Source organism: Chanodichthys erythropterus, chromosome 1 (assembly GCF_024489055.1).
Source record: "Chanodichthys erythropterus isolate Z2021 chromosome 1, ASM2448905v1, whole genome shotgun sequence".
In the NCBI taxonomy this organism is placed as follows: domain Eukaryota; kingdom Metazoa; phylum Chordata; class Actinopteri; order Cypriniformes; family Xenocyprididae; genus Chanodichthys; species Chanodichthys erythropterus.
This window is the reverse complement of record NC_090221.1, coordinates 18780173-18793785: the sequence shown is the minus strand read 5'-3', so window position 1 is coordinate 18793785 and position 13613 is coordinate 18780173. Positions and strand designations below refer to the sequence as shown.

General features: G+C 36.1%; 1 protein-coding gene across 1 annotated transcript in view; it reads left to right on the top strand.

Annotated features, from left to right (window-relative positions):
* Positions 1 to 13613, top strand: part of LOC137031122 (A disintegrin and metalloproteinase with thrombospondin motifs 2-like) — a 191797-nt gene that overhangs the window by 134354 nt on the left and 43830 nt on the right. Inside the window, exon 4 of the mRNA XM_067401817.1 lies at positions 7077 to 7276. Coding sequence (XP_067257918.1) covers positions 7077 to 7276 — 200 coding nt within the window. The remainder of the gene's footprint in view (positions 1 to 7076; positions 7277 to 13613) is intronic.

The window sequence follows — 13613 nt, the reverse complement described above, 5'->3', positions numbered from 1 at the left end:
GCCTTCAATGTTTACAGTGTGTGGAATGGTGCGCTGTGATTGGTTGAGCGGATATATTGCCTTCTGCAGAAAAAGGAGACTGGCGTTTGTCGAGTTTTGGAAAGAAAGGGAGAAAACATGACAGAATAACACGATGGATATTGCATTTTGCGCAAAATTAATAAATGACTTTTCAATACCGACCAGATACTATACTGATTTCTTTCTTTTGTGAAAATGCCGTTTATCACATTTTGGAACCAAACTCTTCATATTTAAAACAGTTAATGCGATTTCAGTGGTTCTACTTTAGTATTATAAAGCGATGAAAATACTTTTTGTGCACCAAATATAGTGATGGGCCGATTTCAAAACACTTTTTAATATTAAGGTAGACCACTGTACTCACATTAACTGTTTTAAATATGTTTTTACTACCTTAATGGATCTTGAGAGTTACAATGGCATTGCTGTCTATAGAGGCCTCACTGAGCCATCAGATTTATTCAAAATATCTGAATTTGTGTTCCGAAGATGAACGAAGGTCTTACAGGTGTAGAACGACATGAGGATAAGTTATAAATTACATTATTTACATTTTGGGGTGAACTAACTCTTTAAACAACTAGGTTCAAACTCAATCTCCCAGCATTCAGCTGAAAACATATCTTGCCACTGATAGACACAGAGAAGGTGAGGGAAACGAAGAATGTAAGGCTGACCTGAGAGAGAGCAGGCGTCTGGTGCAGAGACGCTGAGGAGGAGGAAGTGGAGGAGGTGGAGGAGGACCCCTCCCATCTTGGCATGAGTGGGTGGATTTCTCTGTTTATCTTTAAGATCTGGCAGTGACAAAAATTCTAAAAACCATCTTTTTTCCTCTTTCTTGTATTTCATAAGAGGATCTCTTATGGCACTCTTATGAAATCATTCCCTTGTGTAGACATCCAGAGTTTAATGTGTGAATTGCTGGATGGCTTGATATAGCCCAATGGAGCATTTCTCCCATGATGCTTTGCTGTTGCTTATACATGTCTGACTTTGAGGACAGTCAGCTATAAAGATTATGGAACACTAAAACTAAATATTCCACTTTTGATAAATCAAAGCCTACTGTCTATTACAACCTTGTCCAATACTGTGGTTATTGGTTACTTTGGCTATCTCTCTCTCTCTCTCTCTCTTTCTCTCCCTCTCTCTCTATCTATCTATCTATCTATCTATCTATCTATCTATCTATCTATCTATCTATCTATCTATCTATCTATCTATCTATCTATCTATCTATCTATCTATCTATCTATCTATCTATCTATCTATCTATCTATCTATCTATCTATCTATCTATCTATCTATCTATCTATCTATCTATCTATCTATCTATCTACCTATCTGTCTATCTGTCTATCTATCTACAGCCTCAAGTGCAGTCTTCAAGAGATCATTATAATATAGTGATAAAAGGGTATGTTTAAATATTACTTGCACAGATATACAGTAGATAATTGTAAATAGCGTATTGTACTATATTACATGGTGGGGAGGGTGATATGATAACAATATGGATTAAAAATGGCACCTCATGTCAAGAAGGTTGCTGACCTCTGCTCTATAGTAACATAGCTGCTTTACTTACCACATAGTAAACATTAGTACATTGTTAGCATTTATTTAGAGCTTAATCAAATGGCATACTTTATTACCACTGGAGATGATTTAGTTACTGATATCATTACCAGCTCTAAATGGCCTGGTCCTAAAGGCTTAATTTGATCTCGGCTTTTACAACACACCATTAAAGATTAAAAGGCAGAAAGAGCATTAGTTGAGCACTGGCTTTTAGAAAATGTGTGTAGCTGGATCAGATTTCCCTAAGGTTGCGATACCCTTCCTCAAGAACACAGAAAGGCTCGCTTCTACATCTGCTGCATGTACACACTTTCTCACACTCTAATTAAAAACACTGTCTGACATCACCGGCGCACAGCCAATGAGGAAGCTGTTTGCACACAGAACGTTATTGTGCTTTTGCTACACATGAGAAGATATTCTGTGCTGGAAAAACTCTCATGGACACACACAGTGGAATGTACTACTGAAGGTTTTTTACTTGATGTCACAAAAATGCATCTTCAGAGGGCACATGTGCAGTGACCTAAAGGTCATTTAGCCACATTCCTTTTTCTGTTGATATTTGTGGAGAATCCTTTTGTGGAGAGTCAAGATACAGTTTATTTACACCTGACATGGTGCTAATGCATCATATTCCAGAATTGTCTGATTTGATTGGTCAGGAATCAGTTTTTCTTGCTCATATGAATGGATGAGGCTTTCATTATACCGTTTGCACCTCCCTAAGGACAACCCTGATTTCTTGTAATTTCATTGATCTTCAACTTTTTTTTTTTTTTTTTTTTCATACTATGACCTTATTTTCTGATGCACTGCCGTCATTATCATTAATATTTTTTGGAAAAGGTACAGCTTTTCCTCTCTGTCTTCTATAAAACGTACTAATATAAACCTAAAACAAAGGCAAACAGGCTATTATTCTACCTGCCAGTATAATGAACAATAGTGCAGCTATACAGAAAACATCTATCCCCTAAAAGGACTTTGTCATTTATGTATAACACACAGATTTGTTGGTATTTGAGTTATTTAATTTAAAAAAATGTGCATTAAAAATTAAACTTTAGAAAACATCTGGATGTAAAATGATTTGTTTTTAAAATTGATATTATGTGTATTTTCTAGTCTAAAAAGAACACACAATGGAGCCTTGACAGCATGTGACCGAACATGTGCTCATGTCTCCTTCACGTCCTTGTTGCCAAAAATGTCAAGCACATGGCTGAAGAGGATGTTATATGATAATACTAAAATAGAATTTATTTGATTGGATATTATTTTAAACGTGTCAGTTATGAATGACGAAACACCATAGAGGGTTAGGTATTGGAATTGGTTAGAATTAAGGGATGTAGAGTATGGTCTTGCAGAAAAAGGCATTAATATGTGCTTTATACTGTAAGTACTAATAAATAGCCAATACCCTAGTAATATGGATGCTAACGAGCAGCTAGTTAATAGTGAGAATTGGACCTAAAGTCTAAACAAAAGTTTTATTTACTATATTAAAACAGAATAAATTGAATACATTCTTTTACTCTGTTTGACAATTTTTTAATTTTTTAATTTTTTTTTAACTATACTCTGTTGATTATTTTTGACATTTGACTATTTTGTATCTAATATTTTCGACTAGATTTATTATACTATATTAAATATTTTGTCCATTTTATATTTAATATTTTGACTATATGTATTATATTTTTGGCTATTTTGTATTTAATATTTTTTACTACACTCTTAGGAGAAAAGATTCTATACAGAACCTCAAGGAATTCTGTCAGGCGCTTCATATTGGTTCCCATAATGATTTAATTTTATGGATAGAGTTTTAAATAATTTTATATGAATTCATTTTTAATTTTAATTAAATGTTATGAATTAAAAGAGCTCCTAAACATACTTTATCAGTAGTGAAAACTTGAAATAACCATTAAAGGTGCTACAGAGGATGTTTTCATCGACTGAGAAACCAAAGACTGTTAGTGAGTTTTTGAAATGAGCGCACGCGTAAGAACACCCCCCCTCCTTCACAGCTCATTTCGAGGGAACGCCTCCTAAAACTCGTGCACGAGTATTGGAACACGAGTGTTTACCACCGGCATTCGCTGTGGTAACAGCAGCACAGTCGTGTTAGTCGTGTTAGTGGATTCATTATGTCGGACTCACCGCAGGTAACTCATAATCTGCAGTTGTTACTCCTGACAAAAACATTGCATGCGGCACCTGTGGAAAGTTACTGGAGTGCGCACGTCTCTCACAAGGAGCGTAATGGCAGTGATTGACAAGCCAGACGGCCAATCGCGTAAACGATTGGCTGATGTTTTTAAGGCCCTACCTCGCGCAGATGATATATATTAATATTATTACTTTCAGTGCACCTAATAAATAGTCTTTTATCAGTTAGTAAAGACAGTTTCAAGTAATATTGCAAAAATGTATACAACAAAACATCCTCTGTAGCACCTTTAAGCAGATTCAGATCTACAAGCTCACAAGTTTTGCAAAACTTTTACTTCCGTACAAAATTTAATGGCAAATGTTTGTACTTGGGAGTGTGCATATTTGTGTGTATTTCTATGTGCATTTGTCAGCAGACATGTTTAGATGCACCAAACTCTCGTTCTGTCTCAGTGCTTTTGCAGTTTGGCGGCCTGACGACCCATGAATCTGTCACTCATGGAGATGAGCAAGTGATGCTTTGAGTTGTTAGAAACCCAAGTGAAACGAGCTACTGTGAGTTCAGTACTTTGGGTTCATAAGATGACACTGTGATTCTGGAGCAATGTTCTGTGAATATGTACATCTGTGACTAAAACACATTCACAGCTCATAAACTCAGTCAAACTTTCCCTAACATCACCAAACACAACCACAACTGTACATAATATCTTTTTTTTTTCTAATGTTCAACCAGTCTGAGCAACCTTTCCCTCTCTCCTCCATGTGTTTCTTCCATCTTTCTCTCCCTCATAGCTTCTCTTGACATTTGCAAAGGTTGAAAGACAAAGTAGCTTTGTGTCCTGATAAGGGCGAGGACTCCTCGGCCTGAATGTGAATGTTCTCTCATGAGATCAGAACGGAGCTGTGTGTATTTTACAGACAGGGTTATGGGTCAAGTTTTGGAGGATCACAGAATGAAACTGGATAGCAGAAAAAGACAGATGTCATATATGGAGGTTAGTCGTCACCAATAGGGTATAACGGGGGGAATTCCCCTTAAGAAAAACTGTTTTCTTTCTGTTCCTAAAGAAACAGATTTTCTTTGATGGAAAAAAAAAATAATAATTATTATGTTCCATTTATGTTCTTAGCAGAAGCTTTCATACAGAAACATTGTGGCTTTTATGCTGAGGTGTAATGTATTTGAGTAAATGTAATTACTGTGCTTAAGTATCTTTTTGGTTACTTTGTAATTGTACTGAGTATGAAAGATAATAGCAACTTTTACTCTCTACTTGACTACATTTTTTGAACAAGTAAATATACTTTTTACTCCTATAAATTTGTGACGAGTAATGCAATTACACATTACATTTTGCATGGCACCTAACTTTTTCTGCAGCAGTTTGTTTCTTCTATGAAGAAGCGATATTGCCATCTAAGGGTACTATATCTTTTGTCATTTTGCCTTTACAAACCCATACTTGTCAACAAGGCTACTTTACATGAATGCGAGTGTAGTTGGTAGTTGCTGAATTGCAGGTTAGAGTTGTGAAAAGTACAGACTTTGGTACCTATCAGTACTGAAATTTTAAAAAATGTGACGCTTTAAGTGCTGTTGAGTGGATTCGTAATCACCTCTGATTGGCCATTGTGTTGACGCGCTCATAGGATATGTCTGTGATTGGCTACAATGATCAACGCACGGCAGCGTTTGAAAGATGACTGCAGCCAGTGATGAGCCCAAAACCAGCACATCCAGTGCAAGTAGACTTTGACTATTTTACTTAACATTACTTTATTTATCTGCTATATTGGCAAGACCTTTTTGAAGGATATTGGTTTACTTATAGCCTTTTTGTGCACCTTAGCTTAACTGAGACTTAAGAGTTTGTAGATGTTTAAAAGGCTGTTGTGTCAACCTTGTTTTATTGCAATATTGAGGTGTTCAGTTTTATATTGATTTTAGAAAATAAACCTCATTTCTCATCTCACAAATCAGTTGTCTCTTATTTTCACTGGCATGTCTCTTCACTGGTGTTGAGGACTTGTGCATCTTTGAGCCTATATTCAGTAAGAGTAAAATACTTAAGTACTGTTAAAATCAGATACTCTAAGTTGTATTGGAATTGGTGACTTGTAATGGAGTCATTTTTGCTGTAAGGTATCTGTACTTTTACTCAAGTATGGTTTTCAGGTACTGTTTACTCTTTAAAATTTTTGTGGAAACCATGATACATTTTCAGGATTAATAGAAGTCAAAAGAACAGCATTAATTTAATAAAAAAAAACAATCTTGCTGACCACAAACTTTTGAACAATGTTTGCAGTGTAAAAACTGCTTATTAGCTTATCAGCTGTTGTTAACATGTTCTGAAGATGATACTGATTTCTTCCTCTTCTTACTTCTGCTGAACAAGACATTACACCCAAAGATGCTTCAGGGATGCTGCAACATGGTGGATTTTCCACCATTCTCCACCACCCTCAGATCATCATCAGCTTTGAGCAGACTATGCTATCATATCAGCCTGGTGCAGATATTGCTACAAAATAGATACTGTTAATTAAACTACAATTTTAATAGAATAAAAAGTGTCATCACTTCAGGGAAAAAAAAAAAAATTCTATGCATATTAAAAGACATGAGCCAAACGCATGTTAATTGCTTTTGTTGTACTGTAGAAGCTTTCTTCTAATTTTGGGTGAAAATCTGCTGACACAGGCTATGATATTATGAACACCTGCTGGTGAGAAAGCTTACAAACCTACAAAATCCTTCCTAATAAACACCAACAAAAATCCATTTGGTTCTCCATTTGGTTTATTGGGGATTTTCTGTGCTTGTCTTCTTGCCTCTTTAGCCCTGTAATAATATGTTACTGACTCTCAGCATTAAGATGATGAATATTGTTCTTACTCTCGGATTATCATCCAATAAGAAAGTGACTGGTGAGCTAATATTAGTCTGCACCGAGCGTTGGTTTACCCATGAGCAGGTTGCCTAGGAAACGTTACATAATTGGAGCATAGAAGATGCCCCTAGTTGATTGGGTGATGGAGACAAGGTGATAGATCTTCCTCAGTGTGTTCTCTCCTCCATGTTCCGTCTATCCGCCTGGAGAGGGAATGACCTCATGACACCACATATAGTGGCTAGTGGTTTGATAGCTTTCTTCTTATGGCACAAAACAGCTTTTCCTTTCATGTCTTCAACAATATGCCACTTAAAAGGAAAAGAAAGTCTGCACATTGCTGTAATGATTTATCAGTTTACACTGTTCAATTTCTGTATTTTTTCATAGGTGCTGATCTGGGCGGTCTGTTGGATCTTGAGACTTTGTATCAGGGCGTAGAACGCAGTATTAACCAGAGCCGACGAGCCCGCAGACAGTCCCCCGAAAGAGCCTACAACATTGAGGTTTTGCTGGGGGTGGACGACTCCGTGGTGCAGTTTCATGGACAGCAACATGTGGAGAAGTACCTCCTCACTCTTATGAACATTGTAAGTGTGCTTGAGCCACCCACGCTGCCTGTTGTGTTTGGGTTACCCTCGAGAAAAATCAAAGAACGATAGAAACTACTCTGTCAACAACACAGCAATTCTACAGGCGTAAGACAGCATTATAATAAACAGCTGAGATGAAGCCGACTGGTGGTGAAGCATTAGAGACAGTGTTAACACCAGAGGAAGTTCTGTTTATAGCATTTATATTCAGTCCTGCAGTGCTTTCAAAACATTTTAAGTACTGCTGTCAATCTAGGTCTGTCTGTCTGTCTGTCTGTCTGTCTGCCTGCCTGCCTGCCTGTCTGTCTATCCATCTATCCATCCATCCTTCCTTCCTTCCTTCCTTCCTTCCTTCCTTCCTTCAATTTAAATCACATAAAATGTGTGACCTGTGCTGGCAAAATGAGTCAGAATGCGAGCTAATTTTGAGCTACAGGCAAAACAATTTTTTGTGTAAATTTTTAGTTCATTAAGCCCTCTTCTAGTGATCCCAATGCTCCAAATAGCAATTAAACATCTAAAAGTATCTTTATTTGTATATTTTCTAAGAGGAGTACCTTTTTTTTGTCCATGAAAAATGCAGTTTTTCTCTGCTCGCTTCTCGTCAACCGGCGCTTCCCTCAGCACAAGTTTGGTATCATTGTAAAGTGCAGCATTCGAACTTTGAGAATATTCATAGCAAATTCTCAATGGCATGAGTCTGGACCACTGAAATGTGATTTCCAAACACATGGTGATGCTTACTTGCGCTGACTGACAGAACCAAAGCGCGTGCACAAAAACGTGATCCTGATGTACACATATACCAGTGGCGAGCAGTGAATTTTTTACCCCGGTATGCTGGATGGTGCATTATGTAAAAACAATGTGGCCGATGCAGTTTAAATGGGTTTATAGCTAATATGCGATATGCGAGGCGCTCACATTCTCAGTGTTAGTTTACTCATTTGCTTGTTCATGGCAAATAGCAACACAGCGAAAAGTATTTCTAATATGTTGGACCTTTTCTTGAGAATAGCCCATATTTACCTGTTGATACATGCCTTCACAAGCAGCTGTAAGAGCTTTTGTGATGTTTGAGTCGTCAGAGGCCCGACATGCGAAAGGTGCGTTTGCAAAATATGCTGTATTTTTGTAATCCGCTAGGTGCTGCTAGTGTCACACAAACAACATACTTCACCTTTAAATGTATCAGTAAATCAGTAAAACTTATCATCTAAATGAGACACAACAAATAAAAAACACCATTGCGTCAATTTAAATGTATGCCAGAAGTATTTTTAAACTAATAATTAAAAATATGTATAACATAATAAGTATTAGCAGCCTATTATAAATAAAAAATAAAATGTAATTATAATAAATATAATTAGGCTATAATAAATAAAAATATCAGTATTCTTTAAAAATAAGTTGAAATTATGCAAACTGATGACTTTAATAAATGCACAGACTATCGATTAACAAGTTACGGTAGTACTGTCTTAAATATTTTAGTTTTCATTAAAAAAAATCACTATGGAGAAAATGAAAGACTATGAAAATAGTTTTAGTTATAATATTTTTCCCATTTGGTTAAGTCTAGATAGTTTTATATAAAATAAAATGTGATCTTTGTGATCGAGATCTGGCAGCAGCTCCTTTTTCCTCTTGGGCGAGCGTTTCGATCATAGCTTGTCTTGCCATGAAAACTCGCATAGGCCAGCAAACCGATGAGAACGCGGGACAACGATGACGTTCCATAACAAAAGCGTGAAGGCACAAAAGCTGCTGTAGATCAGATTACCCGGAAGTCTCTGTAACTGGCAGATTTAAAGAAAATTACCGTCGTTTGGCAAATAAATAAATTACGGAAAGTTACATACGCATTACCAATCATGTAGGCTTTATGGTACAACTCAAACAAGGTGTTTAATAGTAATTTATAATGTTAATATTAATTGCTGAGTCCACGAATGGCTTGGGTATGCAGAGCATTCGCAGCTTATATGGACCGCACGCCACTGACATATACACAGAATTACAGTATTTAAAAAAATGGCGAGTATGCACACAAACATTATCTGTTATGTCTTAAGTGAACTGTTGGTTAACTGTTAGGGAAAAACATCTAACGTGTAACATTATATTAGAAACATTGGTAACACTTTACAATAACAGTACATGAATAACCATGAACTAATACCTGAGTTAATAGTTACTTCAACATGAACTCATGATTAGTTAAGATATGAACTAATGAAGAGTGATCCTTAACTACGACAGGAGTCATAGGGATTCATGCATGAAAACAGAAGCCTTAACTATGCGTTAATACATGTTTGATAATTAATGCATTAATTAACATTTAGGGTAAACTAAATCAAACATCTCTATAAGAAGGAATAATACATATTTGGACTTTGAAATAAATTTAAACAATTTATTATTGTCAGAATTTAAACTACTGACATCAGCAGCTTCATTATAAACATCACTGAAAGGCACAGGATTAGTTTGCCATTATTTTCACTGACCCTCCCTATCAAGTGAAGTGAAGTGACATGTGGCCAAGTATGGTGACCCATACTAAGAATTTGTGCTCTGCATTTAACCCATCCAAGTGCACACACACAGCAGTGAACACACACACCGTGAACACACACCCGGAGCAGTTGGCAGCCATTGCTGCGGCGCCCGAGAGCAGTTGGGGGTACGGTGCCTTGCTCAAGGGTCTCACCTCAGTCGTGGTATTGAAGGTGAGGAGAGCGCTAGACATTCACTCCCCTCACCGACAATCCCTGCCGGACCTGAGACTCGAACCCATGACCTTTGGGTTACAAGTCCGACTCTCTATCCATTAGGCCACGACTGCCCCAAACATATAAAATACTAAATACACTATTTATCTTAAAAGGTCTTAATCTGTTTTTTGATATTCTTTCCTATCAAACTAAACTACTGTGACTTACATCAGTTCCTGAGGAATCGGTTCCCAAAAAAATAACCAAACAGGAAACATGAACTAAGGTCAGGGAGCGTTTGCTGGGATCAGATTCAGAAGTTCACTCTCCATCCAGACGCAGGCCGTGATCATACTGTACCTCCATTCTCTGACTTTATGAAAAGTCACACAACATCACTTAACTGGGCTGAACACTTATATAGTTGTGTTAGTACAAGTGTATTTGATAGTAAGTTAATGATAATCATGAGCTGAATTTGGTAAGTTGAATTAATTATGATTGTGCCCCCTCAAATAAAGTCATGACATAAGTATACATTAACAAACCATTAGTTGATGTTAGTATATGCTTAGCTAATAATGAGTTAATTATGATTGTGCCCCCTCAAGTAAAGTCATGACATGATGCACATTTCACACATCATTAACTAATATATGAATAGACACTATAGAGTGCCATCCTTATTCCTTTACACCCCGGTACAAAAAAACTAAAATAAAAAGTATTTGTATTTTACTTTTATTTATATAATTAAACATATATGGACTTGAAAGCAAGCCATAAACATACCTGTAAAGACACACATAAGGCACATTTACATGTAAAATCGCGCGCGTCCACAAGCTAATACTAATCAAAGCATATACATTTAAACGACAAAAATACAAATACAGTTAATAACTGCACATAACCTCCTGAAAACCCCAATAAAACATACATGTAAATATGTCTTTAATTATTAATTCGGCTTACCAAAGCAGTCAACATTTATTAGTTTAAAATGCCAGCAACACAACAAACGCGCCAAGAGAACACCTAGCGTGCGCCACTAATGAGTGTCCCGCCAGAAACAAACCCTTCATACTTTAGTTCCGGGAATAAACTAGGCCTATTTAGCTATGACTAAATGTAAATGAACTATAAAAATCAGAAAACAGTTTAGATCAAATTAAATTTATTAGTGGTAGTTAGTTTATTTTCCACATTTGATTAGACAGATCTATGTAATTAATGGCTAAATAATCATGTGCCATTGCAATTATTTGTCACAAAGCTGCAGATGGCAGATTATGATATTACAGTGTAAATTATGACAGTATTAAATCACGTTTAATTCAAATTCAGAGTACTTCTTGTTTACTCTTATGGAGGCTGATTTATTTAGTTTACCCCTAAATGTTAATTAATGCATTAATTAACAAACATGTATTAACGCGTAGTTAAGGTTGCTGTTTTCATGCATGAATCCCTATGACTCCTGTCGTAGTTAAGGATCACTCTTCATTAGTTCATATCTTAACTAATCATGAGTTCATGTTGAAGTAACTATTAACTCAGGTATTAGTTCATGGTTATTCATGTACTGTTATTGTAAAGTGTTACCGAAACATTTAATGGTATTACCAGGATTTTAAGGTATGGTTGCTAGGTGATTTTGTTTTGGAACCTTCAAAAAAAATTATTTTTCTCAGAATTGACTTTGCTGACTCTATCGACTTCAAACTTCATTGTAAAGGTTTTTTAATAGAGAATGTGAGAATAACAATAACTCATTTTTGCGACTCATTTCAGCCTGGGTCACATATGTTTTTTTATATATATATATATATATATATATATATATATATATATATATATATATATATATATATATATATATATATATATATATATATCTTAATACTTATTTCAGATTTACATTTGTGTAATTTTATGCAGTTTTTGAGAACTATAGAATCAGTTTTGTGTGTGTGTGTGCGCGCATTTTTGAGGACACAAATTTGTGTAATAACATGGGTATTACACTGGTATTACAATGTAAAAATGAAATTAGATATTTAAAATAGCTTTAAAAACATACAATGGTTTATTAAAAATGTAAATGCAGAATGTTTTCTGTGATGGGTAGATTTAGGGGTAGGGGTAATGTAGGGGGATAGAATGTACAGTTTGTACAGTATAAAAACCATTACGCCTATGGAATGTCCTCACTAAGATAGCATACAAACCTGTGTGTGTGAGTATGTGAGTGTGTAAGCAAGTGTGTATGTGTGTGTATTATGTGTGAGCATATTATCCACGTTAATTAGCCAACTCAATAATTACAAATATTTTTAGTTTTAGTTTAGCCATTACATTTTGAGATTAAACTCAATTAAATTGTTTAACAGCTCTAGCATTAAGTGTTTATAAACCCCATTCCTGATTATTTTGGAGCAGTTTTCTGATATTGAAGTAAAGAATACATGCAATAGTCAAAATCATACAATCACAAAGATTTCATGTACTTTCATGTTTCATTTTGTGTGATTTGTCTCTGTAATTGTCAGGATTTTATTTGTTTGCTTGTTTGTTTGTTTTTTGATGAGAAGGATGTCAAGCTCATGTAACGCTGGATGCAGTAAATCAGTGGCTTTGTGTCATGTGGTCCAGGGTGACGGTAAGCCAGGGGAGAAAATATGCTTCAGGACAAAACAGCTCTCATCTGCTATGTGTCCTTTAATCTCCACGAATTAAACCTGCGCAGTGAAAGAGAGCAGGAGAGAGAGAGAGAGATCAGCTAGCCAACAGTAAAAAAAAAAAAAAAAGGAAAAAAACAAATCTCATGCCGGCCAGATATTATATCATCAGTAATAGTCAATAATGTGAGGTAAAATCAGACACATATTAGATCAGTTCTGCAGTAATTTTTCTACATCATGGATCACTCCATCTAAGATACAATGTGATGGGATGAAAAAGGCTAGAGAAAAATGTATTATAACCTCACCATTTGTCTCTATATTGCATATTTTCTCCAGTTATCATAAGTCCCCGAACAATTTCTGCAGCTGTGCCGCTGCCATCTCCTTTCCTCTCCTCTCGTTCTCATCCTAGGGGGTGTTTGAAACGCTGCATTCTGAATAAATGACAGGAAAACAGATAAACAGAAATATATAAATAACATTGAGTCTCCTATCTCTCCCACGCATTGAGTTCTTGCTGCTTTCTTCTTGAAAGTTTGCTTTGCTCACTTTTGGAAGGCATGTCTCCCTCGCTCTCCGGGAGTCAAGGAGAGAAAAGAGAGAGACTTAAAGCAGATTTTTTCCCTTTTTTCCTCCAACTATTTTCCCTGACTTCCCCACTTTGCAGCTTCTCTTTTAGTGTTTGTTGCACATAAGGGCTGTGTGTGATGTTGTTTTATGCGTAGCGCCTAAGTTTGTTGTTATGTTGGGTTGGATTTGTCTGTGCGTTGAGCATGTGTGTGTGTAAATGTCACTACTCTGTTGCTGTGTTTGCTCAGAGTGAAAAATCCTCTGCAGTCTTTCATTCATGATCTCTTGGTCAGTGGTTGGTCTCTCTGAATGATCCAGCAGGAGGAGAGAGTGGGAGCCGTCTGTCTGTCTGCC